This window comes from Jatropha curcas, chromosome 5 (assembly GCF_041381405.1).
Source record: "Jatropha curcas cultivar XTBG-Jc1 chromosome 5, XTBG_Jcur_1.0, whole genome shotgun sequence".
Classification (NCBI taxonomy): domain Eukaryota; kingdom Viridiplantae; phylum Streptophyta; class Magnoliopsida; order Malpighiales; family Euphorbiaceae; genus Jatropha; species Jatropha curcas.
In genome coordinates this window covers 18934524-18957732 of record NC_143155.1, presented here as the reverse complement: position 1 = coordinate 18957732, position 23209 = coordinate 18934524, and the positions used below count along the sequence as shown (strand labels likewise).

The window sequence follows — 23209 nt, the reverse complement described above, 5'->3', positions numbered from 1 at the left end:
ACTTATTTCTGAACTCAAAACTCGTGAATATCCATCCCCGTTCCATTTAAGATAGAAGCGGATGGGTATTCCATTTAAGATGGAAACAGGTGGGTATCCATAAATTTTCAAATATAAATACGACATTCTCAAATTTTAAACTAATTAAATTCTAACTTATTTAAATATTTTTTAATAATTTCACTATTTATATTTATTTCAAACCCATTTATAATTATTATATCCTCGTACAAATCGGAACAGGGTGAGTACTCATGCACTGCTTCCATCCCTAAGTTTTTAGTTTTTATTTTCTGTTCTTAGAAAAAAACATGTTAACATGTTAATGTATTTTAACTTTTTAGAAAACTGTTTTTCAAATATTTTTTATATTTTAATTTATATTCTTCTTTTTTCTCCTTTTTTTATAGAAGTCGTCATGATAAAATTTTATTGTTCATTATTTTCTCTTTGTATATAATCTATTGTCATTTGTTCACTCAAATTACTCGGACATTAATCTCATTTTCGTTAAAATTCTGTTACATTGTTTTTAAATAACTTTTTTTTAGTATTGAAAAGGAGATTTGAGCCTACATCTATTGTTAAGTCTAATGTAGTTACCACTTTACCACTAGATTATGTCTTGGTGTGCCATTTTTTTTATATACTTAATAAAGCACTACTCTTACTTTTTTTTTTTTTTTTCTATACTTAATAATCAAGGTTACTATAAAACCGGAGATAGTAACTTTGAAATTTAAAAATCGAACTACAAATTACTATTATTATTATTTTATTCTATTTTTTAACAAAAAAAAGGACTATTAATTGTGTCGGGTCATTGTTTAGATATTGACGTCCCGATTTAAGACACCTTCATAGGGCGCATCGATCTCTCCAGCACTTATGGGAGACCCTACCCCCTTCCTGTGGGGTCACGGAGTTGCAATCCTCAATCCATGATAGCAAGAGCGCAACCTGAAGAAGCCCACTTCAAGGCCAAGCTCCTTGACAGCAAAATCAATATTTAACACGATGCATAAGAGGATACACTTATGGAGCATTGAAATTATTTTATTCTCAAACTTTTGAATTTTTAATACTTTTATTCAATGATTAAGGAAGAGATATGATAATTGAAAAAAATGTTAACATCTGGAGTGAAGAAAATTAAAAATCTCAGGAAAAAGAATAGATCAGCTTTAGAGAAACAAGTGAAGATTGTTCTGTTTCTAATAAACAAAAAACTAAAAATATGCAACAATAACAAACATTAAATCTACATGTAATAATAAATATAACAAGTAAAAACATAAACATGTAATAAATAAATAAAAAAACATCATGTAAACTTAAATTAAGCAACCGCACGACCCACTCTGGTTCTCTTTATTTATTTATTTATTATTTTTTTTTTTAATAAGCTAAATCTGTCAAACTTGAAGGAAAAAGGCAAAAGGAATTGGGCAAGAAAGAAAAACAGAAGGAGGTTTGACAAAGATTCTTGCAACATGTTGCAGCAGTAGGAAAGTCGGTCTTCTATTCGCAACTAAAATGCCTTCCAGCACCAAACTCACTCACAATATTATAACAGACACGGCACAAAACATATCTCACTCTTCCAGCTAATATCCATCTCATTGTCAACTAATGCCAGATTGGCACATACATCCACATCAATTTGTTTTTATAAGCCATTATAAAGACAAAAAAAATATATATTGCTAACGAACTCATCCCACGTTTCACAAGCCTTTGAAAATCATTCCCAAATAGATATTTGGTGGATTGACTGTCGAATGAAAAATATAAGAATTGACCATTGAGGTTGAACAATACGTCAATACCCTTGCAGTATGAGAGTATGGACAAGCTATTTCAAAATTTTTATCACTGGAAATGTAAATTCACCTTAAAAAAAGAAATTCAATGACCTCTTATGAACACTTTTCAATACAATTTTTTCCTCAACAGCAGTCCAAATGGCAATATCAAACAGAACCAAAAAATAAAAAATAAAAAAACAAATAAAGATTTCCATCCGCTAGAGATAATTGACCAAAACCATAACATTAATAATGTAAGCAAGATCCAATAATATTATACATCCTTGCTCTTTTACTCCTTCCTTCCAACCCCACCCCCTGCCTCTTTCACCCACAGGAGAAAAAACATAGAAAAAAAGAGGAAGACCCCGCCTTTTGTAATCCATCAATAACCAATTCGATAGGTTAGGAACAATTAATCCAGTAAAAAGAACTTATAGCTCCACTGCTCAGCTTTTGTCCAATTAAGAATTTAAGGTCATGAAAGAAACAAGCAAAATGAATACATACAATGATACCTTGATAAACTTGTGATGATTGCAGGTGAAAATCCCCCCTCATTCTTTACCTTTCCTTCAATCTCAATTTAAAAAAAGATTCTTGATGTTCTCTTGATGTTCTCCGCATGTTATCGTAGATCAGTTGAATTAAATGACTCTGCAAAGCCTGCAGGCCTTGCAGGAATGCTTGACTGGGTCTGAGAGTAGGATGAGTCATTAAACATTGAGGAAGAACTTTCATCAGCTTGCCATCTTTGAAGAGCTTGTGGAAGGCTCAGATGGAGGTCGATGCCATAACCTTCATCTTCTTCTCGGCTAGTAGGTCTCCATTGCTCTACAAGAGGCCCCAAGACATTAACTGCATGCCCCATGTCAGGTCTTTGGTATGGCTCACGTGCAGTGCAATGTCCTGCTAACTCAGCCACTCTGTAAATGCTGGCTAGTGTCTCTTCATCCAGGTTGAGAGTCCGATCAATTGCCATTGGGATGTTGTCCTTGTTGATTAGGACCCTGCGGAACCATGAAACCAGATGAGATTTCTCATCCCCCAGGGAGTCCTCTAGAGCTTTTCTGCCGGTTATCATCTCCATCAGAACAACTCCAAAGGCATAAACATCCACCTTTGTTGTCACCCTTCCAGTAGCTGACAATAAGCAAAAAGGGATACTGCTTCATCAGAATGAAGTAACTAACTTTTCATCCAAAAATAAGTACATGAAAGCATGTTCAAATTCATCACATACGAAGAAAAAGTATGTTAAGTATTGAGAATTAAACATATGTGCAGACAAGTTCACAGGCAAAATAAATTAAACCGTATGTGATCTTCAGTTCATTACACCCCCAGAAGAAAGATATACATTCTAATAGCCTCAGGCATTTCACGAAAACATAATATGATGATAACTGCAAGAGTTCTCACATGAAGAAAAGAAAGAAGAAATCTTGAGAAAGAAAGGAAATCTGATGAAAATCGTTCTCTAGATAACACCTATAAAGATTCTCTAAAATGATACTAATTGCTAAAGACCTATACTTGGAGATATTTATGTTTGTCATAAAAATGTTAGCTCTAAACTCTAGGCTTCCTCAGTTTCTAGAATGTTAAAATATCGCAACAATAGTGATTGTACGTGAAGAAATTGCCAATGCATAATAAGATCAGGCAAATGGCGTAATTGCTAGAATAAATATACAACATAATTTACTTACCAGCATACTCAGGTGCAAGATAGCCAAAGGTGCCTGCCAGTCGTGTTTCCACGGAATACTTCCCATCAGGTGCATTTCTAACCAAACCAAAATCTGCCACTTTGGCTCTCATGTCATCCCCAAGAAGAATGTTTGTAGGTTTCAAATCTCTGTGAATGAAACTTTGCTGAGCTAAACTATGCAGATACTCAACTCCTCTTGCCACATCTAGTGCAATGGTAACCCTTTGCTTCCACGTAAGTGGAGGGTAGCCATGTTCTTGCCATTCAAACAAATGCTGCCCTAAAGTTCCACGCGGCATATACTCGTAGACCAAAAGTCTTTCACGGCCATTGACACAATAACCTAAAAGAGCAACCAGATGCCTATGTCTAACCTTTGAAAGCACAGCAATCTCTGCCTGAAACTCATTCATACCTTTGGTGCCCATCACTGTGGATTCCATCCTCTTTACAGCAATCTTAGTCCCATCATGCAACTCTCCTTTATACACTACTCCAAAACCACCTCTTCCTATAATATTACTCTCACTAAAGTTATCAGTAACTTGTCTAAGAACTTCAATTGACACTACAACATTTCCACCCTCAAACATCTTATGGCCACTATCACCACCACTACTCTGGCTATGTAATTCAGTAGGCAGCCCATTATATCCATTAACCCCACTTGGTCCTTCGTTCTTACCATTTGACTTAACACTCTCTTCTTTCTCCATATTCCCATATCTCCCACGCCTTTTCTTATATTTACACAACACAAATGTTAAAACAGCAACAAAAATGACGATAGCTATAACAATGCCGGCAATAATACCTCCAGATATCCCAGACCCTTTTCCTGAACCTGATGGAGATGTGCTCCCACTTGGTGCACTACCACTTGTGTCAGATGATCCCGGACCTCCACCTGTATTTATGTCCTTCCCCAGTAGACTGTTTCCAGGTTTGGTGATCAACTTCACTGAGGTTCGGAAGACCGGAACTTTTCCAGATAGGTTATTCCCAGAAACATCAAGTGTTTGAAGTTGTGTAAGTTGGGTCAAGCTAGTAGGAATTGTACCATTCAAGTTATTCCCATTCAAATATAAATTCTTCAAAGAAGTGAGATTGGCAAATGCAGGTGAAATAGTTCCTGTAAGACCCTGCTTTGCCAAATTAACAGTGATAACCTTGTCCTGCGGATCACAATTAACGAAGTCCCATCCAGAACAAGCATCATTCCCTACCCAATCATCAGAAAGTTTCACTGGATAACCAAAACCTTCAGCAACTTCGAGCAATAGAGTCACTTGTAAATCACAAGCCTTACCAGAAACCGTACAGTAATTGTTTTTTCCATCATTAGAAACCTTAACAGAGGAGCTAAAAGCAGGTGAAGGACCCTGCAATTTGTTATTTGACAAAGAAATATTGAGTAATTTAGGAAGAGAAGCCAAAGAAGTTGGTACTACACCAGTAAATTGATTATCCCTCAACTGCAAATCAAATAGGTTATCACATTTAGACAAATCTGGAATCGGACCAGTAAACTGATTCTTCTGCAGCCATACCTGAGACAACTGAGTCATTTTTGATAACACATCAATAGTACCTGATAAACCCATTTGCTGATTATTCAGCCATAAGTTCTGAATGTTAGAATTTGCCAAGGACTGAGGCAAAGAACCTGTCAAATTATTGTAACTCAACCTTAAATTCTGCAAACTAATCAAGGATCCAAAAATATCAGGAATGGAGCCGTAGATGTTTGCTTGGTTTGCTGTTATGTTTTTAAGAGCAGTTAATTCAGCAAGATCGGCAGGAAGTTGCCAGGGAGCAAGATTAACATTATTTCCAAGACTTAACTCTTGCAAACTGGTAAGGCCTTTAAAGAATCCAGAAGGAATAGAAGTGAAATTATTGAAATCCAAAAAAATACTTGCCAAATTAGAGAGATTAGCAAGCAGTGGAAGATCACCAGCAAGACGGTTGTTTTGGAGAGCGAGTGTCTTGAGCTGAGTTAAGGTAGAGAGCTCCGGTGGAAGAGTTCCGTCGAGATCTTGATTTGGAAGAGAAATAGAGGTGACTCTGTTAGACTCACATTTTATACCACTCCAGCTACAGAAGCCGGAGGATGACGTCGTCGACCAACCAGAAGGCAAAGGAGACAAGGAGCCGGCGAGTTTAAGCACGACGGCACCGTCGTCAGCAGCAGATGTGGAAATGAGGAGGAAGAAGAAGAGGAGGGAATGAAGCATGGCGGTGGCCTGAGGAGAGAAAGGGGAAGTAGAGACGGAGAGAGAGAGAGTCCAACGCCTGTTTCTTAGGTTTTAGAAAGGATTACTTGTAGGTCCTTTCCGCTTTCTCTCTCTCTCTCCCTCTCTTTCTTCTTTTTCCTTCCTTCGCAGAGGAAACAGCTAAGTTGGTTGGTTCTGTGGGTTGTGTTAGACAGCAAAGAAGTATTGGACAATTTGTGATTTTTATTTACTACCATGTCTGGAAATTTTTTCCTTTTTTTTTTTTTTTTTTTTTTTTTTTGAGAAATTCGAAAAAAAGAGAACTTATTTTATCTGTAAGAACCTTAAATAAGAGGTTTTGTTAGAGGGGTTTCATCAACCGTTATAAATAAACTTTATATCGACCACCCATATATTAAGCTCATTAAAAATAATTTTTTTAAATATTATAGTTTTTTTATTTTTTTATCGGTAAATGGTAAGAAATATTTTCATTTAAATAAAAAATTTGATTGATTTGAAAATATATTCAATTGGTATATATGTCGGGTATCGGTAAATCTTTTCCAAATATTTAAAATTTTGATTTTAAAAAATTAATTGTTTGATTTAATTTAAAAAAATAAAAATATTAAGATTTGAGTTGAATTTATAAGATTAAGTTCAAACTTATTTAATTCAACATAACCAAACGTAAATATGTACTCTCTCTGTCCCTTTTTTTTTTTTTTTTGTCCCAAAATATAGTTTACTTTCTTTTTTTGCATTATAGTTAATCCTTAAATTGTCTAATATACTCATTAAATTTTATCTTATTTTCAATAACCCTTGTTAATCCTCACTTACTATTCAAATATAATAATTGTTCATGTGTTATTTAAGATAAACATAATAAAAACGTTATATGAATAAAATTGTATTTTAGTCATAATAATTGTTATTTTTTAATCTGTGTAAAAATAGAAAATAATTATTTTTTCGGGAGTACTAATTTTCTGTATAAAGAATATTATGTTGAATGATTAAGTTTTTACACTTGAAATTTTATGTATTTCTTACACATATTAATAAATTAACAATTAAAATTTATTCATAAAATATTACTGATGTTGATTTATTTTTTATTATTTTTTCAATAACAATAAGGACTTCTAAATCACTCTTAAACCGCCAACTAAATTAAACTACATTTATAGATTTAATTGGCTAGAATTTTCAATCCTAATTATCAATTTTGTTTGTATGAATTCTCTAAATTGAATCATAAAATGCCATTTAGCTAGTACCTAGTAGTAGCAGCAGCAATAGTTTTACAAAATTATATATTTTGATGGGATTTTATATTATATTTTAAATTTTAGTTATAAGTTATAACTTGTCTCTATAAAATGGTAAAAGGAAAATCTTTCATACTAGGTATTTTATTATATAGTAAAAAATAAAAAATAATATTTAAATAAAAATAATCTTTTGTATGCATCGTAAATTCTTTCAAAAAATTTTGCAATATATATATTTATATAGTATTGAATCCCAGCAAAGCAAACTAACACAAAGTTATAAAATTGAAATGTACAAAAACCTAAACTTTTTAACTTTTATTTTATAATATTATAAAATATTTTGTAATTACTAAAATCTAAAATCGTAATGATATATGGAGATTAAAAAAATACAATGGTTATTTGAATAAAACAATAATATAGATATATATATATATATAATTGGTACTTGATTAAAAAAATTATTTATTAATAATTTTAAATCCTTAATTTTTTTTTTTTTTTTATGTAAATGATCATTGGTGCATCTTATTAAAGCATCCATATACAATCTTTTACGGTACAAAATTCTAGAATCTAAATCTTTTTCCCTTTCTTTATATTTAAAGTTAATTAAATATATAGTTAATCTTTTAATTGATTTTATGTTAAGTTATTATAAATATGCGTTACATATTGTTTGTACTTGTTAATTGTTAATATTTAATTGTGATCAAAATTTTTTATATAAATTTTTATGTTTAATTTGTTTTGATATTTTAAGGCTATGAATAAAAGTATCTTCACGATAAGTATACCAATAGAATTTTATTTAAAAGTGCAAAGAAATAAAATAACTAAACATTGAAAATAAAAATATATACTTTAACATTACTCGTCTTGTCTAAAAATGGAGTATTCGGGTCCCATCTATTTACAAATTATTCCAAGGGTTTTTTTTTTTTTTTTCTTTTAAGAATCTCAAATATATCTATGAAAATAACACTCGTTCTTTTATTTTTAGTTTTCTTATGACACCAATTATTTGGCAAGTAATATTCAAATGAAAAAAAAAAAAAAAAAGATATGGATCAACTAATTAATCAAAACTTTCAATATAAAATTTTCCTTTATTATTCTACTTTGTATGTTAAGTAAATCTCTAAGAATAATTTTTTTTTTTTTATAGCAAATGGAAAGATTAATCAATACAAGAGAAGACAATAACAGGAATTAATCTAATTCTTGGCTATATTTAAAGCTTTCATTGTTTTATTTTAAGATATTGTTAGGGATGAAATCAAATAGCCATCAAAATTTGATTTAAGTGAAGGGCAATAGTAAAAAAATAATAACGAGTTAAAATTCATAAGATATATATTGAATTAAATTGTTTTGATTACTCGGAATTATTTTATTGTATTATGTTTAATGCTTTCGTAATTAACAAACAACAACTAATAAACCTCCTATTATGAATTCAATAGTGGATTAATAGTTTAATTATTTGGTTCTCTTTGAAATATAATTCATTAATAATAAAATCAAGTATTACAAATACTCAATTAGACCATACATAGAATTTACTATCATAATTAATAGAAAGTTCACTGATCCTTCAACAATAAAAGAATTATCTATATTCTTTTGAATAATAAAAATAAAATTAAAAGAAACAATATTGAATTTTTCTGTTTGAAGATAACCTTAACTGATATAAATTTTTATAGTAGCAACTGGTCCTTTAATTGATTTGGATGACAAAATAATTTCTCCAGATCTTCTATGCTTAGATTGCTTTTTCAAAAATTTTGTTGCATATGACATACACGAATGAATTAAAGTCACTATGTGTTAATAGCATCAATGGAGGAACATGCTGCACTACCAGGCTCCATTGATCGAAGATATACATCAATAAAACAAAATCTAAATTCTCTAACGAAATAAAATCAAATATCATAACTTTTAAGAACAAACTTTCACAAATAAAGAACTAAACCCTCATAAAAGAAGGAACAAAAGAACTCCAAATATGGAGACAAAGCAACAACAATTAAAAAAAACATAGAAAAAAAATATCTATTAAAAGAAAATAGATATGAGTTTATTAAAAACGAATAAAAGATTAGGAGCGAGAAGAAAAAAGAAAAGTAAGGGGCTACTGCTAATTAACATAACAACGGCAACTCCAAACAAAAATTAGGGTTAGATAAAGCAGAGAGAAAAGAGGAAGAGAACTTCATTTTTTAAATGAAATTTCTATTAATGAATTTTGTTTGATTGAAATTGATAATTATATATAACAATTTATCTTCTTTGGTAAAAAACAATTTAACAAAATATGGAAAACCTTAATTGATTTTTATTAACCCATTTTATTCGGTCTTAATGGATCTAAATTTTTATTTTATTCTATTCCATTTTCCATCATGTTCCAAAAAGTGAGATTAAGATGTGACTATATACCCGTCGGGATAAGATTTGGACTCCATTTTTTGCCCTAGCATTTTGAGAAGAGAATAAAAATTACAGAATTTCTAATTTAGAGTAACACTAAAAAGATTATGAAATTAAACAAATATTGTACTTATATTGATTTAATAATTAAAGCTATTTAAAGTTACAACTAATACATACGTATTTTGATTATCAAAATTATATCCTTTTTCTTTTAGAAGGGTTATTAGAATTATTTCCACCTATAATGAAATGTGATAGCAAATATTACAATTTAGATAAACAGTCAATAGTTTATCTCCTACTTTTAAGAGATTAAAAATAAAAAATTTGATAATCTATTTTTTAAAAGAACAAATTGATTCTCCTTTCATCTCATTAAAATATGTTTATATGAATTAAAATTTTAATATATTTAAATCATAATTTTTGCGTAATATAATCTTATAATATTTTTCCAATATAAGAACATAGAAGGTCCATATTAAAATATTTAATTATTTCAACATTTGATTAAGCAATAATAATATATTTATTAATAAAAAAACATTAAATAAGAGTAAAATAGAAAATTATAAAATTATTTTCTTCTAAAATAGAAAATAGAAATACAATTTTGAGCGAAAGAATAATAAAGTAATTTTATTTTTGTGAGATAGAGAACGTATGAAAAGAGAAAAAAAATTAATCAATTGTCGTTTATTAGTTCTGAATTAGTTTGCAGTGAGAATGAAATAAAATTTATGTAAGCAATTTGCACCAAAGAAAATAAAATCATGTCGTTTTAACCTGTTATAGGAAGTTGCCAATATTATTATCTTATAATAATAATAATAAAATAGTCACGTCTTATTCAGCAAATAGACAAAAAACAGTCAAATCCATAAATCTCTCCTCTTATTTAGTGAAATTTTTAAAATAAAAAATAAAATTATTGATTGATAGAGAGGGTGAAGTGATGAACTAACTTTAACAACTGTGCTGAAAATTCCCTTGGGTCCACAGTTTTACGCGTGGGGTCTACAGTGCTGGGGTCCACCGCGTGAAGTTGTTGATTCCTTACTCAATCTTTGCCCATTTTTACGCCATGTGAATTGTGATGTGAACATGTAATTGAAAGTAATCAAAGGATTTTAAGTATCTAACATAAAAATATAAAATAATTATTTATAATAATGCATTCATTTTTTTTTAAAGGAAATAATAATGGATGTTTATTTGCTTTTTCCATTTGGAAAAACAAGACGAAGGAAAGGCCTAACTAGGGGTGGCCAAAACCGGTTTTCGAAACCAGAATCATTGGTTCCAAACCGGTGGGAACCGGACTGAAACCAGTGAAAACCGAAACTGGAACCAGTCTAAACCGGTTTAATTCTGGTTTCACCAGTTTTGGAACCGTGAACCGGCGGTTCCAGTTCCAGTCGAAATCGATGGTTTTAGTTCCATCTGAAATAGGTTGGAACCGTCCAAAATCGGCCAGAACCGGTCTGAAACCGGCCTGAATCATCAAAAAATAGGCCGGAGAATTGGCTGAAACCGCCGATTTTGGAACCATTGAGGAACTGAAACCGTTTGGTTCCAAACCGTAACTGAAACTGTTAATTTTCGGTTCGCTTCGGGAATCGAAACCGGCGATTCCGGAACCGTGGCTACCCCTAGGCCTAACTAACCTACTATTTTACCTAATTAGTTATCTTCCCATGTGTTGCACGAATTATAATAAAACTTTGACTTTTTTTTTTTTTTTAACAATCAAAAGGGTAATCTCATCTGACCGTAGGACGTAAAAATTTTTTCTCCTCTCAGCATAATATGCTTTTTAGAAGTTGAGGTCGTTTACCACCCCAATCAACACTTTATTTGTTATTTTTTTTTTATTAATTACTATAAAAAGTTACACTCTTATAATGAAATAATTTAATATTTTAATAAATCTTGGCCTTACAGAATTTTAGAAAATATTTTTTTTCAGTATCAATAATTTGGAAATGCACGATAGAGCATATTTCTCACGGTGAGTTACAGACTGAGTTCGAAAGCGTCAATCTCTAGTAATTATATGATTGACAAATGAATAATAAAGAGTGATCTATTAACTCCGTTCATGAAAAATTAACATACACACAATCCAACATAAATCAATATTTTCTCAAAATAAATTTAATTATTTTTAAAATAAAACAACCAAAAGTCAACTCTCAAACATGTTGTCCACACCTTTCTCATTTGACATTTTCTACTTCTTTAAACTTATTCTTTTATTTTGTAGTATTTTCTACTTTTTTTTAATATGTAAAAGAAAACATATTTTTCTAATAATTCTATAGAATTAGGATCATTTTTCTAATAACAAGAATGTATAGCTCTATGATTATAATAATTCTGTAGAATTTGATAAAAAAAAACCAAATTAATTCTAGTGTTGACTATTATGTTCAAGTTATTCTTATGAATTTTAATTATTTTTTTATTCGTTTGTTTCCAACAAATAATTTATCTTTGGACAGAAAATATTTTCCTTGAAAAATATATTGGTTACAATATTGAAAATTAGTTAAAAATATTAAAATTTCTAACTCATAAAATCACAAAAATAAAAAATAATATAAAAATTTCGTATTTTCAAAATTTTATTGTTAAATATGAGAATAATGAAAAATAATAATAAATTATGAAAATCGGCGGTGACCAGTGGTGGTGGCCTATAAAAGCCCAAGAAGGAAATATATGTTCGGGCCTAGTGCATTAATTGAGCGGATTAGATAAACCTAACGTTTACCTGAAACGCTCCGAATTTTTATTTTCGAAAAATTTCAAATTTTTAATAAATCAAAAATTTCAATTTTCAATTAATGGGCTATATATATACCAAATAATCTTAATTCGAGTCCAAAATTTTACGAGTTGGGCCCAAGCCCAAATAAAATATCGTAAAGAAATTTTGAATCATAAACAGTTAAAATTTTTGAGAAATAATACGAAACCCCTTAATTTAACTTATTATGAATATATATAAATTAATTATTCAAAAAAAAAATAAAAAAAAATAAAAAATAATAATAAAAATAAAAATATTGTTACTATTAGTATTTTTATTATTATTAATATTGAGTAAATAGAGAAAATATAATGGAACCAAACTAAATAATTAAAATAAATCGAACCGAACCTGAAAATCGAATTGATTTTCGAAAACCACACGAATAACTTGAGAACCAGTGGAAAAATCCGAGAATCAAGCGAAAATCAAGCAAATCGTCAAATTAGACCAAATCGGTTCGAATCGAACCGAAATGGTCTAGAATTTGCTAGAAACCGACTTTCTTTCTTTCCTTTTTCTCTCCTTTCTTCTTCTTCCTCCAGCGCGACCTCCTCCTCCTTCCCTCCCCATTTTCAGCCACCGGAGCCGATCAAGCTAGCCTCCTCGCCGTCACCTCCTCGCTGCAGTGGTTCCGGTCCCCTGTCTCTCTTCCGTTCCTGCATACCCAGTAGCCGCAGAAAACCAACGAGCTCGTGGACGGAAATCACGTCGCGTCTCTAGCTCGATTCTCCGGCGGTCGACTCCAGCCTCCTCCTCCATCGATGACAAGCGCTGAACACGGGTGAGTTGGAGTCGTTTGTCCTGGAATTCTTCGGCGGCGACGATGATCGTGGTATTAGACCACTGCCAAGCTCGATCCGGCTAATTTGAGGATCGATCTCACCAAACTAAGGTCGAAAATGGAGTCCTTGGTGAATTCTGAGCCGAATAGTATGATCGGTGCAAGTTTCTGGGCAGCTTTCATTTTCCGGCCACCATGGATGGCGGCGACAGCGGCAGTCCGGCGACACTCCGGCGAGGCTCCGAGAGACAGAATTCTCTTCTCTCCGAGCTGATCATGGAATCGTCGCCCGATTCTCAACTGGTACGTTCTAAAACTAAATTCTCAATTTTTTTTTTTTGCATATAAAGAACTAATTGATTAAAGAATTTAATTGAGTTATTAAATAGATTGAATTGAATAATAAGAAATTAAATTATTGGAATAGCTTAAATATGTATAGACATTATAATCTTTTGTAAATAAATTAGATGGATTAGTGTGTGTGATTGCGATAGCGGACATGCTTAGTTAATCGGCTTAGGATTTTAGAGTAATGTAATTGCAAGTTAGTAAAACCATCGACAAATAAAATTTACATGAATTATAATTATAATTAGAAGTCCCGACATGGAAATAAGAATTCACATATAGAATAGCTAGGTTATTGAATCCATTATGAATTTTTGGTGAGGAATTGATGACTCGTTAGTACGATAGTAGTTATTTTTGGTCGCTGGTTGAATTCTCGGTATGTTATAAGGGAACCTTTATTGTACCATTTTAATGGAACTATAAAATGAAATGGCGAAAGAATTGAGAAACCTGAACTTGCAGCATGCCATTTTAACTAACTAGCTTGAACAATTATTGCGGTATAATGCAAAAGAAGTTATAAATTAAGTTCTTGGTGGAAATGGGTTAAGTAGCATATGATGCAGGAGTTTAATCAATAACTCAAGGTTTCTTTGATATAATGGCAGCAGCTATTTTCTATCATTTATATGGATTATTGCTTGATATGGCATATTTGAAGTAGTAGATTTAATTCTTGTTAAAAATTAGTCGATTAGTCCTTAGTTAACTTGAAGCATTTATATTTAGTGGCTAATTTAAAAATTGATGAAGGTATAAATATGTGTTTGTTACCTTAAAGCAAGGATGAAGAAATGAATGTTGATAAAGAGTTCTATAACATTTAGAGGCTAGGTAGCTATTAAACGAGGATGGTTGAATTTAGCTCATTGATACAAGTTTTGTTTATAAATTGAACATTTATTTGACACTTCGTTAGAAAACACTTAATAATATTGATGGAACATGCTTGGAGGTTATTATAATTTGTAAATTAATTAGTGAATGTTGACATGGTAGTTTTGAAAGGAGGATGGGAATTGAATTGATTTGAATTGCCCGACGGATGGGCTGTGTGTATCGATTGATAAATACATATAATATTGTGATATTTGAGCAGGTAGATAGTCCAATTTTAGGGGAGGTGCTGCCGAAATTTCGGCAGAACTTAGACTGATTTTAATTGATAACATAATAAATAAGTTTATTTAGATAATTTTTACAATTCGATACATAATAAATAAAGTGCTTTAACTACCATATCATTATCACTGTTTATTATTACTATTATTATTATTATTATTATTTAATTTATCGTTGTTGTTATTGTTAAGATTATTTATTTAATTATTTAATTGCAATTGAGAATGGATGTTTAATTGTGCATTGCATTACAATGTTCAGCTGATCCATATGTCTGCATCTAATTGAAATGCTTGATTAATTGTGTTGTGTTATTGCTGTGCTTTGTTTGTGTGGAATTGGGATGAAGTGGGTCACCATGGGTTTGTGAGACTGTTTCTGTTATACGGATCCTGATTCTGATTCCTGTTATATAGATCCTGATTCTGTTTCTGTTAGCCGGGTAAATGGGAGATCGGCGCCCCCGTGTGCACCTACCGTTACCGTTACCGTTAACCACAGGTTGGCTTCTTTATTGGGCGCACCGGATAATCTAGATTTGATCGCAGCCCGCAGGGTGGCCTCCTGTTGTGAGCGCCTGATGATCTAGATTTGATGGAGACGACCGGGTTGCCTCCTGTTGGTATGGAAAAGAAAAGAGAGAATGGAAAAACAATGAGAGGGCTGGTCAAGTGAGGATTAGACCGGTCGGCCAGTATGGGGGATCGGCTCCCTGGTGCACATGCGAGAGGATGAGCCATGTGGGAGGACGGCTCATCGGGGGTTCGGTGACTCCACTGACTAATTTCCACGTGATGTGATTATATGAAGATGTTAATGATTGTGAGTGCTGGTGATTTGCCATTTGTATGACTGGCTGCGTGAGCATATAACTAGTCGGACGACTAGATTAATATATTTACACATTTGTGTGACTGCGTGTGTGGTGCAAAAATTATTACTCCTTAGAAACCTCACATGTCTTGTTTGATTTTTTTCAGGAAGTAGGTTTTTCCTTTAATCCGATTTAGGCTATGTTTCTTCGGCGCAGGGCAATAAAAAAATTTTTCCTAGTTCCATAATTATTTTGCTATGTAATTATGTGTATAAAAGCTATGTATACTAAGAGTTAGTGACTCCGCAGTTGTAAGATTTACATATATTTAGTTGTGTATTAACATAGACAAATTGATCCTGTAAGCCCATATTAGAATGTGCTTTATTGTAAATTGGGCCCGAACTTTGGAATGCTGTAGGAGATAAACTTGGACCGAGAAATAATAAAATATTGAGGTTTATTTTTCATAATCACATGGGCTGAATGTTGAAATTTATATCGAGATAATAGATTCTAGTGTTCCAGGCTGACTACGGGCCTCGGGAGCCTTAAGCTTACCTGGGCCCTAGTGCCGGTCCGGCCCGTGGAATCGGGTCGTGACATTACCAAACCCTTGAAATTTTCTTTTTTTCTTTTTTTTTTTAATGCTTTGATTTTGATTTTCAAGAAAAAGAATAAAAAATTTATCGATTTGGTTCAATAGATTTTTATTACACCAAAAAATAATCCCAAAATAAATCTCATTTCAATTATAGCGGATTTAGTTTGATTTGATTCAATTATGTACACTACTTAATTTTATTCGATTTTTTATCAAAAAAAATTAATTTATTGAGTCAGAAACAGTTGGATACAATTTCAATCAAACCGGATGCGTGAACAATGTTTTTTATTTTTTTGAAAATGACGCATGAACAATTATTAATTAAGAATGCAACTACAGGAGAATGATTAATCATTAATGTTCCATTTGTTTCTGTAAAATAACTTGCTTGAAAATATTTTTTACAATTTTCTGTTGTTTGGAGGATTCAGGAAAATAAGTTAATGAAAAATATTTTTCTGGTCAAAGAAAAAGTAAGTCATTTTTAAGAAAAATTACTTCCTACTTTTAAGAGTATAAAATATTTTTTGAATTTTGACAAACTTATTATGATCTTATAAATTCATATTTTTTTTTAATTTATTAATTATCGGTGGATTCACAACCATACTATCATTTACGATTTCTATTCAATATGCTACAAAGTCACGGTCTATAATAGCATTAGAGATGCTCTTCATTGCACTTTCCGCATCTCAAGGACTGGATAGAAAAAACTAAAGAAATAAAACACAAATATCCAATAAAAATCAAAGTAAGATAAATCTTCAAAATGAAGCGTTATGTATATGAGTAGTTGGTGGTTAGATGTCCATATTTTTTGAATTACACACGTATGACCTCGTTTAAGATTTTACTATTCACAATTAGAATATGTTCTTTATAATAAAATTTACGCCGTGTTCGACAATAGCTTTTAAGTAGCTTTAACTCTGAACATTATTTTTTATAGTGTTCGGTAATATAGTGTTTGAACTAGTTTTTAAAAGTTAAGATAGCGTTTTGTAAAAAATTAATCTATGTAACATTTAGCTTTTAGTATTTTATGAGAAGCTACTAAAACAGCTAACAGCTAAACGCTACTAAAACAGCTAATAATTACTAAAATAATTAATTTTATCGAATAGACTTTTAGAAACAATCTAAAAAACTTTCTCCTCGACAATCAGTTCACAATGCTATGAATAATCGTGTTTACTAATCAAATAAAATATTTTCAATATTCTTGTACATTAATGGAATTTACACCTCAGATCAAATGCATATTTATTAAACTCAGATACCACTTGAATCATATCTGCAATCGAATCCATTTCACATAAGAAGTAAGAAGCAACGAGTGACCAGAGACTTAAACTTAATTCATCTAAACTAATTATTAATAATAATTGTATTATTTGTCTTTTTCCTAAACTCATTTATAACCACGGAAACACAATAAATACATCAATCATATTGAACAACAAAGAGCAGTACCTTACCCACTTCCGTGTATAAAACTACAACCATTCAATTCAAATGCGTTCTCCACTAACTTGTAATAGGCAATAAAAAACAAAGTCATTTTGTTTTTCTTTAGCTCACGAAACATCTAGCGCTGTTCTGCTGCCACAATGAAAAATCCTCACGTCCTCGTAGCATCATTTCCCGCTCAAGGCCACATAAACCCATCTCTCCAATTCGCCCAACGCCTAGCTACAATGGGTCTCAAAGTCACCTTCGCCACTACCATTGGTGCTGACCGCCGCATGGCCAAAACCGGAATTCCTGACAACTTGTCTTTTGCTGCCCTCTCTGATGGAAACGACGACGGTTTCAAACCCATCGTAAACATTGGAAACTACATGACGCATGATCTCAGACTTCATGGATCACAAACTCTACGTCGTCTAATACAGCAAGCTTCTAATGATGGCCACCCATTTACTTTTGTAGTATACTCTATTCTCATTCCATGGGTAGCTAAGGTGGCGCGTGAATTTCACCTCCCATCGGCACTTCTCTGGAGTCAACCTGCCACGGTTTTCAGTATCTACTACCATTATTTCAATGGCTATGGTGAAATAATAGAGAAAACAATTAATAGTGCTACACTTTTGCTCAATTTACCAAATTTGCCAGTGCTTAGTGTCTATGACCTACCTTCCTTTTTCAGCCCAGCAAAATCGAACGAATATGCGTTTGTGCTTCCAGTGGTAAAAGAGCATCTAGAAATCCTTGATGAAGAAATTAAACACAATCCAAAATCAGCAATTCTCGTTAACACATTCGATGCATTAGAAGTTGAGGTTTTAAAATCAATTGATAAGTATAAATTGGTTGGTGTTGGTCCTCTACTGCGATCTGGTTCATTTGGCGGCAGTCTGTTTCAAGAATCAAACGGTTATATTGAATGGCTTAACTCGAAGCCTCAACGTTCAGTTATCTATATATCTTTTGGAAGCATTAGTGTCATGTCAGAGCAACAAATTGAGGAAATGGCAATAGCTCTTGAAAAAATTGGGTCTCCATTCTTATGGGTTATAAGAGAGAATGCCATTGTTAAAGAAAAGTTGAATAAAGGAGGACTGACAGTGCCTTGGTGTAATCAAGTGGAGGTTTTGTCTAACCCAGCAATAGGTTGTTTTATTACACATTGTGGCTGGAACTCAACATTTGAGAGCTTAACTTGTGGAGTGCCAATGGTGGGTTTTCCACAATGGACTGATCAAATGACAAATGCTAAATTGGTCCAAGATTTGTGGAAGGTAGGTGTTAGGGTGGTGGTCAACGAAGAAGGGATTGTTGAAGCTAAGGAAATTAGGAGGTGTTTGGAATTGGTTATGGGAGATGGAGATGGAGGGAAAGAAATGAGAAAAAGTGCTAAAAAATGGAAGGATTTAGCAAGAGAAGCTATTAATGAAGGTGGTTCAACGGACAAGAACGTCAAAGCTTTTGTGGATGTAATAACCTCTGTGGATGAGGTTGAAGAAGGTTGTTAGAATAGTTATATATGTTGGGGACTAGATTGAAGAAAGGTTTGCTAAGGTATTATTATGGTCTTGAATGTGACAATATTTCCTTTTCCTTTTCCTTTTCCTTTTTTTAAAAAATTTTTGTTCAAGTAATTGTCAAAGTTGTTTGTGTAACTAGCTCTTTAGGAAATTATTAAATAAAGTCCCTAATTATTGTCTATTATAGTCGTGTTTTTGATTGAAAACATTTAAAATTATGATCAAAAGAATGAAAAAAAGAAAATATTTTTATTTATGATCTAATTTTAAGAATAACTAATCACATTTTAATCTAATTAAGTGCCTAGTGCCCTTTGTTTTTTCTTTCAGTTACATTTGAACAGTAGAGTGAGTATATTAAGGGTCTGTCAAGCAAAATTAACTATTCTGTAGCGTTTAACTGTCACATGTTCGAGTAACTTTCCATGAAATGCTAAAAGGTAAATGTTAACTTTTTGTAAAACATTACCTAACATCTAAAAGTTAATTCAAATATTATGTTACTAAAAATGTATTACCAAACACAACCTAAAGCTTAGATGAACAGCTGGAAATCAGCTTCTGTTGTTTGGGCTCTCAATCATGGTTCAAAATGATAACTGTAATATTGAAATATTCTTAATTTTCAGCGTTTGGTTTTCCAACATTGCAATTACAAATCATTTAAAATTTTTAGTATATATCTCAAGATACGTTAATCTCCCTCGAGTTATAGAGCATAATTTTTATGGAGATCAACCCGCTTACTGTCCAATTAATATTTGAATAATTTGTAATCTTGCTTAATCCTAGGCTTTTTTTTTTTCTTTTTTCTTTTTTTCTTTTTACTAATCTAATCCATTTATGGAGTTGACAGATTCAAGTTTCTCTTCAATAAATTTTCACACTAAATTTGTCCCAAGAGTTGACAGATTCTGTTTAATTAAAACAAATTTTCATATTGCTCTTATAAATAGTTCCTACTAAATCAATTGAAAGAGCAATTTTCTGTTAATGATAATCCTTTAATTGATTTTTAAAGAACGAAGGCTTTACATGGTGGAAATTTTCAAGGCACACCATTGGTGCCTCTATGGATAATGCATATGCTGTTGCCTCAATTGGGAAATTAATGTTCGCTTAATTTACTGATCGTAACGATTTTTACAATAATGGGATGCCTTCAAATCTTTCCAGTGGAAGGAATCCAAGTTTGGATTATGGATTCACAGGAGCTGAAATTGCAATGGTTCTTACTGTTCTGAGGTTCACTTTCTTGTTAATACAGTTACTGGCCACGCGCAAAGCAGATAATCGAGATGTGACCTCGTTAGGGTTAATTTCTTTAAGAAAGACTCAAGTAGCTCTTCATATTTTGAAGCTTATGTCTTCGACTTTCTTATCAGCACCATGTCGAGCTATTGATTTAAGGCATTTGGAAGAGAATTTGAAGCATAATACTCTAAGGCCTATTCCGCAGCAACTTTTAAGCTCGTTTTAAGTATTTTGACCATTTCGAAATTTTATCTCTATGAATTGTAGTGTTTAGTAACATACATTTTATCATAGCTTTTTTGAAATTTATAAAGTTTTCTAAATTGTAGCGTTTGTTAACATAGATTTTATAATAAATTTTGTAGAGGTTTAGAAAATTTTTTATGGGACGTTAAACAGTCAAACGTTTAGCTTTTGATTAAATTTTTTTTTGACTATCATACCGATAAAAGTAAAAAATGGATGAGAAGAGAAGTAAAATATAGTGTGAAATATCCCGAATTTTTATTTTCAAAATTTTGGAATTTTCATTAAATCAAAAATCCGGATTTATGATAGTATGGGCTGTTAAGACTGAGTAATTTTAATTGAGCCTAAAGTTTTACGAATTGGGCCCAAGCCCAAAAACATATTATTCGGAATTTTTGTTTGGGTAATACTTAAAATTTCGATGAAAATAAAATGGAACACTAATTGCTAATTGATTATAAATGTGTTTATATATACGTAACAACTATATAAATTAATCAACCTAAAATTAAATATATTTGCTATTAATATTTTATGATTATTGAATAAATTGAGAAAATATTACGAAACTGAACTAAACAATCAAAATAAATCAAACTGGACCTAAAAATCAGTTTAATTTGTCGAGAACCACGCAAAGGATCCAAAAATCAATTGGAAAACTCGAAAACCAAACGAAATGAGACCAAATCACTGAATCGGACCGAACTGGTTCGAATCGAACCGGACCGGCCCATTTCTTTTCTTTTCTTTTCCTTTCTTTTTCTTTCTTTTCTTTCTTCTTCTCCTCCTTCTTCTCCAGCGCGCGACAGCTCTCCCTCCTCTCTTTCCCGTTTGCCGGCTAAACGGCCATCGTCTCAGGCAAGCAAGGACTCTAATCGCAAGAGCTCAACGAGACAATCACTCCGGTGGCCTTGGTTTGAGCGATGAGAGCCTGCAGCGAGAGAGATCGCGACTGGCAGGCCGCATCACCATGCGATGGCGTTTTTCCGGCGAAAAGCTCACCGATTCGTCGACTTCAGGTGCTGGAGATGGTCTCGATCGACTCCTCTCCTCCACATGAACATTTCCCCTCCATCAATTTGTGATTTTGCTTTAGTTTTGATGAACCACCATGGACGGCGTCTTGAAGGTGGCTGTGGAGGTCGATCCGGCCAAACGAGCCACTGGCTCAATAAATTGATGGCAGATTTGGATTCCTCACGAAAATTGGAGTTGGGTGGTGGTGACCTTACAATTTTCTGGGCGGTTTAACTTTTCCGGCCACCGTGCACGGAGGCGACGGCGGTGGTCCGGCGAGGACCCCGAGAGTCAGAATAATCTCCTCTTCGCGCGGGTCACGGAAATCAAATCTGATTTTCCATCAGTACATTTAAGGCTTAGTTGTCCATTTTTCGGTATAAAATTTACAACTTGAATTAATCAATTAATTGGACATAAGATTAATTGAATTATTAAAATTGGAGATTTATGAAATTAAATTGCAAATTTTGAATAAATCTCGAATTATTTAATTAAGGAATTAATCGAGTGTTTAAGTGAATTAAATTGAATAATATGAAATGTAGTTCATGAATATTAGTTATAATATTGACATTGAAATAAGAATTTTTGCTAACAATTATATAGGTTAATTTTCGGGATTTAAGAAGCATAAATAGGAGAAATTATAATGTATGGTATAGATAAATAATTAATGATATTAGGGAAATTAAAAATTAATTGGTGATAGGATTATCAAGTGCCTATGTATAATGGATGACTAATTAAGTGATGGTTATGGTGGACGGGATAGGTTAATGTGAACTGTTCGATGGATGGATTGTGTATTGACATGTGAAAAATATAAAATTGATTAGTACAGATCATAAGGGAAATGCTGTCGAAATTTCGGTAAAACGCTTAAGTAAGGAAACTCTTAAAAGATAGTATGATTAAAATTATTATCATTATTAAAATTATATTGTCACTCGTACTATTACTATTATTATTATTATTATTATTATTATTATTATTATTATTATGAATACCAGTATTTATAAGCACGTTTCTTAATGAATAACCAAATGTTTTATATAAAAGTAATAAATTTGAAATAAATATATAAATGAGGAAAACCCAATATATATGCACATATAATAACTGAATTAAATGACCGGTAACTAAAACTAACAAAAGAATGTGAAATATAAGTTTTTAAATTAAAATTTTTATTTAGAATTTTCTTATTTATTTTAGAGGTTTATAAAATTTCGAAATGTAAGGACAAAGGTTGGAAGCATGTGGCTAGACAGGCAGTCCCTTTCGAGGACAATAAAGAACTGTGAGTAGTGTTAGATAATTCGCCTCATCCGCCTGCATTCATGCATTCACGGTTAACTGTTATCATGCATTATTTTGTTGAATTACCATATTGTGCTGCACTGTTGTTGATATAAAAAAAAATTTCCTGATTACTTGTGATGTGATATTACTGTGTCTTGTTTGTGTGGAATTAGGATGAAATGGGTCACCGTGGGTTTGTGAGGATGGTCGGTAAAGTATGGATCTTGATTATGATGAAATTGTGAAATTGGACCGTCGGCCGGGTAAATGGAAAATCGGCGTCCTCGTGTGCACTTGATGATATGATATGGATGATATGGAAAAGAAAAGAGAGAATGTAAAAAGAATGAGAGGACTGGTCATGTGAGGATTAGACTGGTCGGCCAGAATAGGGGATTGGCTCCCTGGTGCACACGTTTGAGAGGATGG

General features: G+C 32.1%; 2 protein-coding genes, 1 long non-coding RNA gene and 1 pseudogene across 3 annotated transcripts; 3 read left to right on the top strand and 1 right to left on the bottom strand.

The window, feature by feature from the left end:
• Window positions 1-2027: 2027 nt before the first annotated feature.
• On the bottom strand, window positions 2028-5963 carry LOC105639116 (Leucine-rich repeat protein kinase family protein). Its single transcript, XM_020681309.3, has 2 exons — window positions 3521-5963; window positions 2028-2951 (listed from the first exon to the last, which is right to left on the bottom strand). The coding sequence occupies exons 1-2, from the start codon at window positions 5757-5759 to the stop codon at window positions 2437-2439; spliced, it is 2754 nt and encodes a 917-aa protein (XP_020536968.1). The 5' UTR covers window positions 5760-5963; the 3' UTR covers window positions 2028-2436.
• A 6741-nt stretch (window positions 5964-12704) lies between these two features.
• On the top strand, window positions 12705-15825 carry LOC149496328 (uncharacterized). The gene is made up of 2 exons (XR_016321021.1): window positions 12705-13365; window positions 15519-15825. It is a non-coding gene; the product is annotated as an uncharacterized LOC149496328 (long non-coding RNA).
• Window positions 15826-17476: 1651 nt separating this feature from the next.
• On the top strand, window positions 17477-19133 carry LOC105639115 (UDP-glycosyltransferase 75C1). Its single transcript, XM_012223064.4, has one exon. It carries the CDS (start codon window positions 17573-17575, stop codon window positions 18938-18940), a length of 1368 nt encoding a protein of 455 aa, XP_012078454.1. The 5' UTR covers window positions 17477-17572; the 3' UTR covers window positions 18941-19133.
• Window positions 19134-19795: 662 nt separating this feature from the next.
• Window positions 19796-20432, top strand: LOC149496327 (phenylalanine ammonia-lyase-like; annotated as a pseudogene).
• Window positions 20433-23209: the final 2777 nt, after the last annotated feature.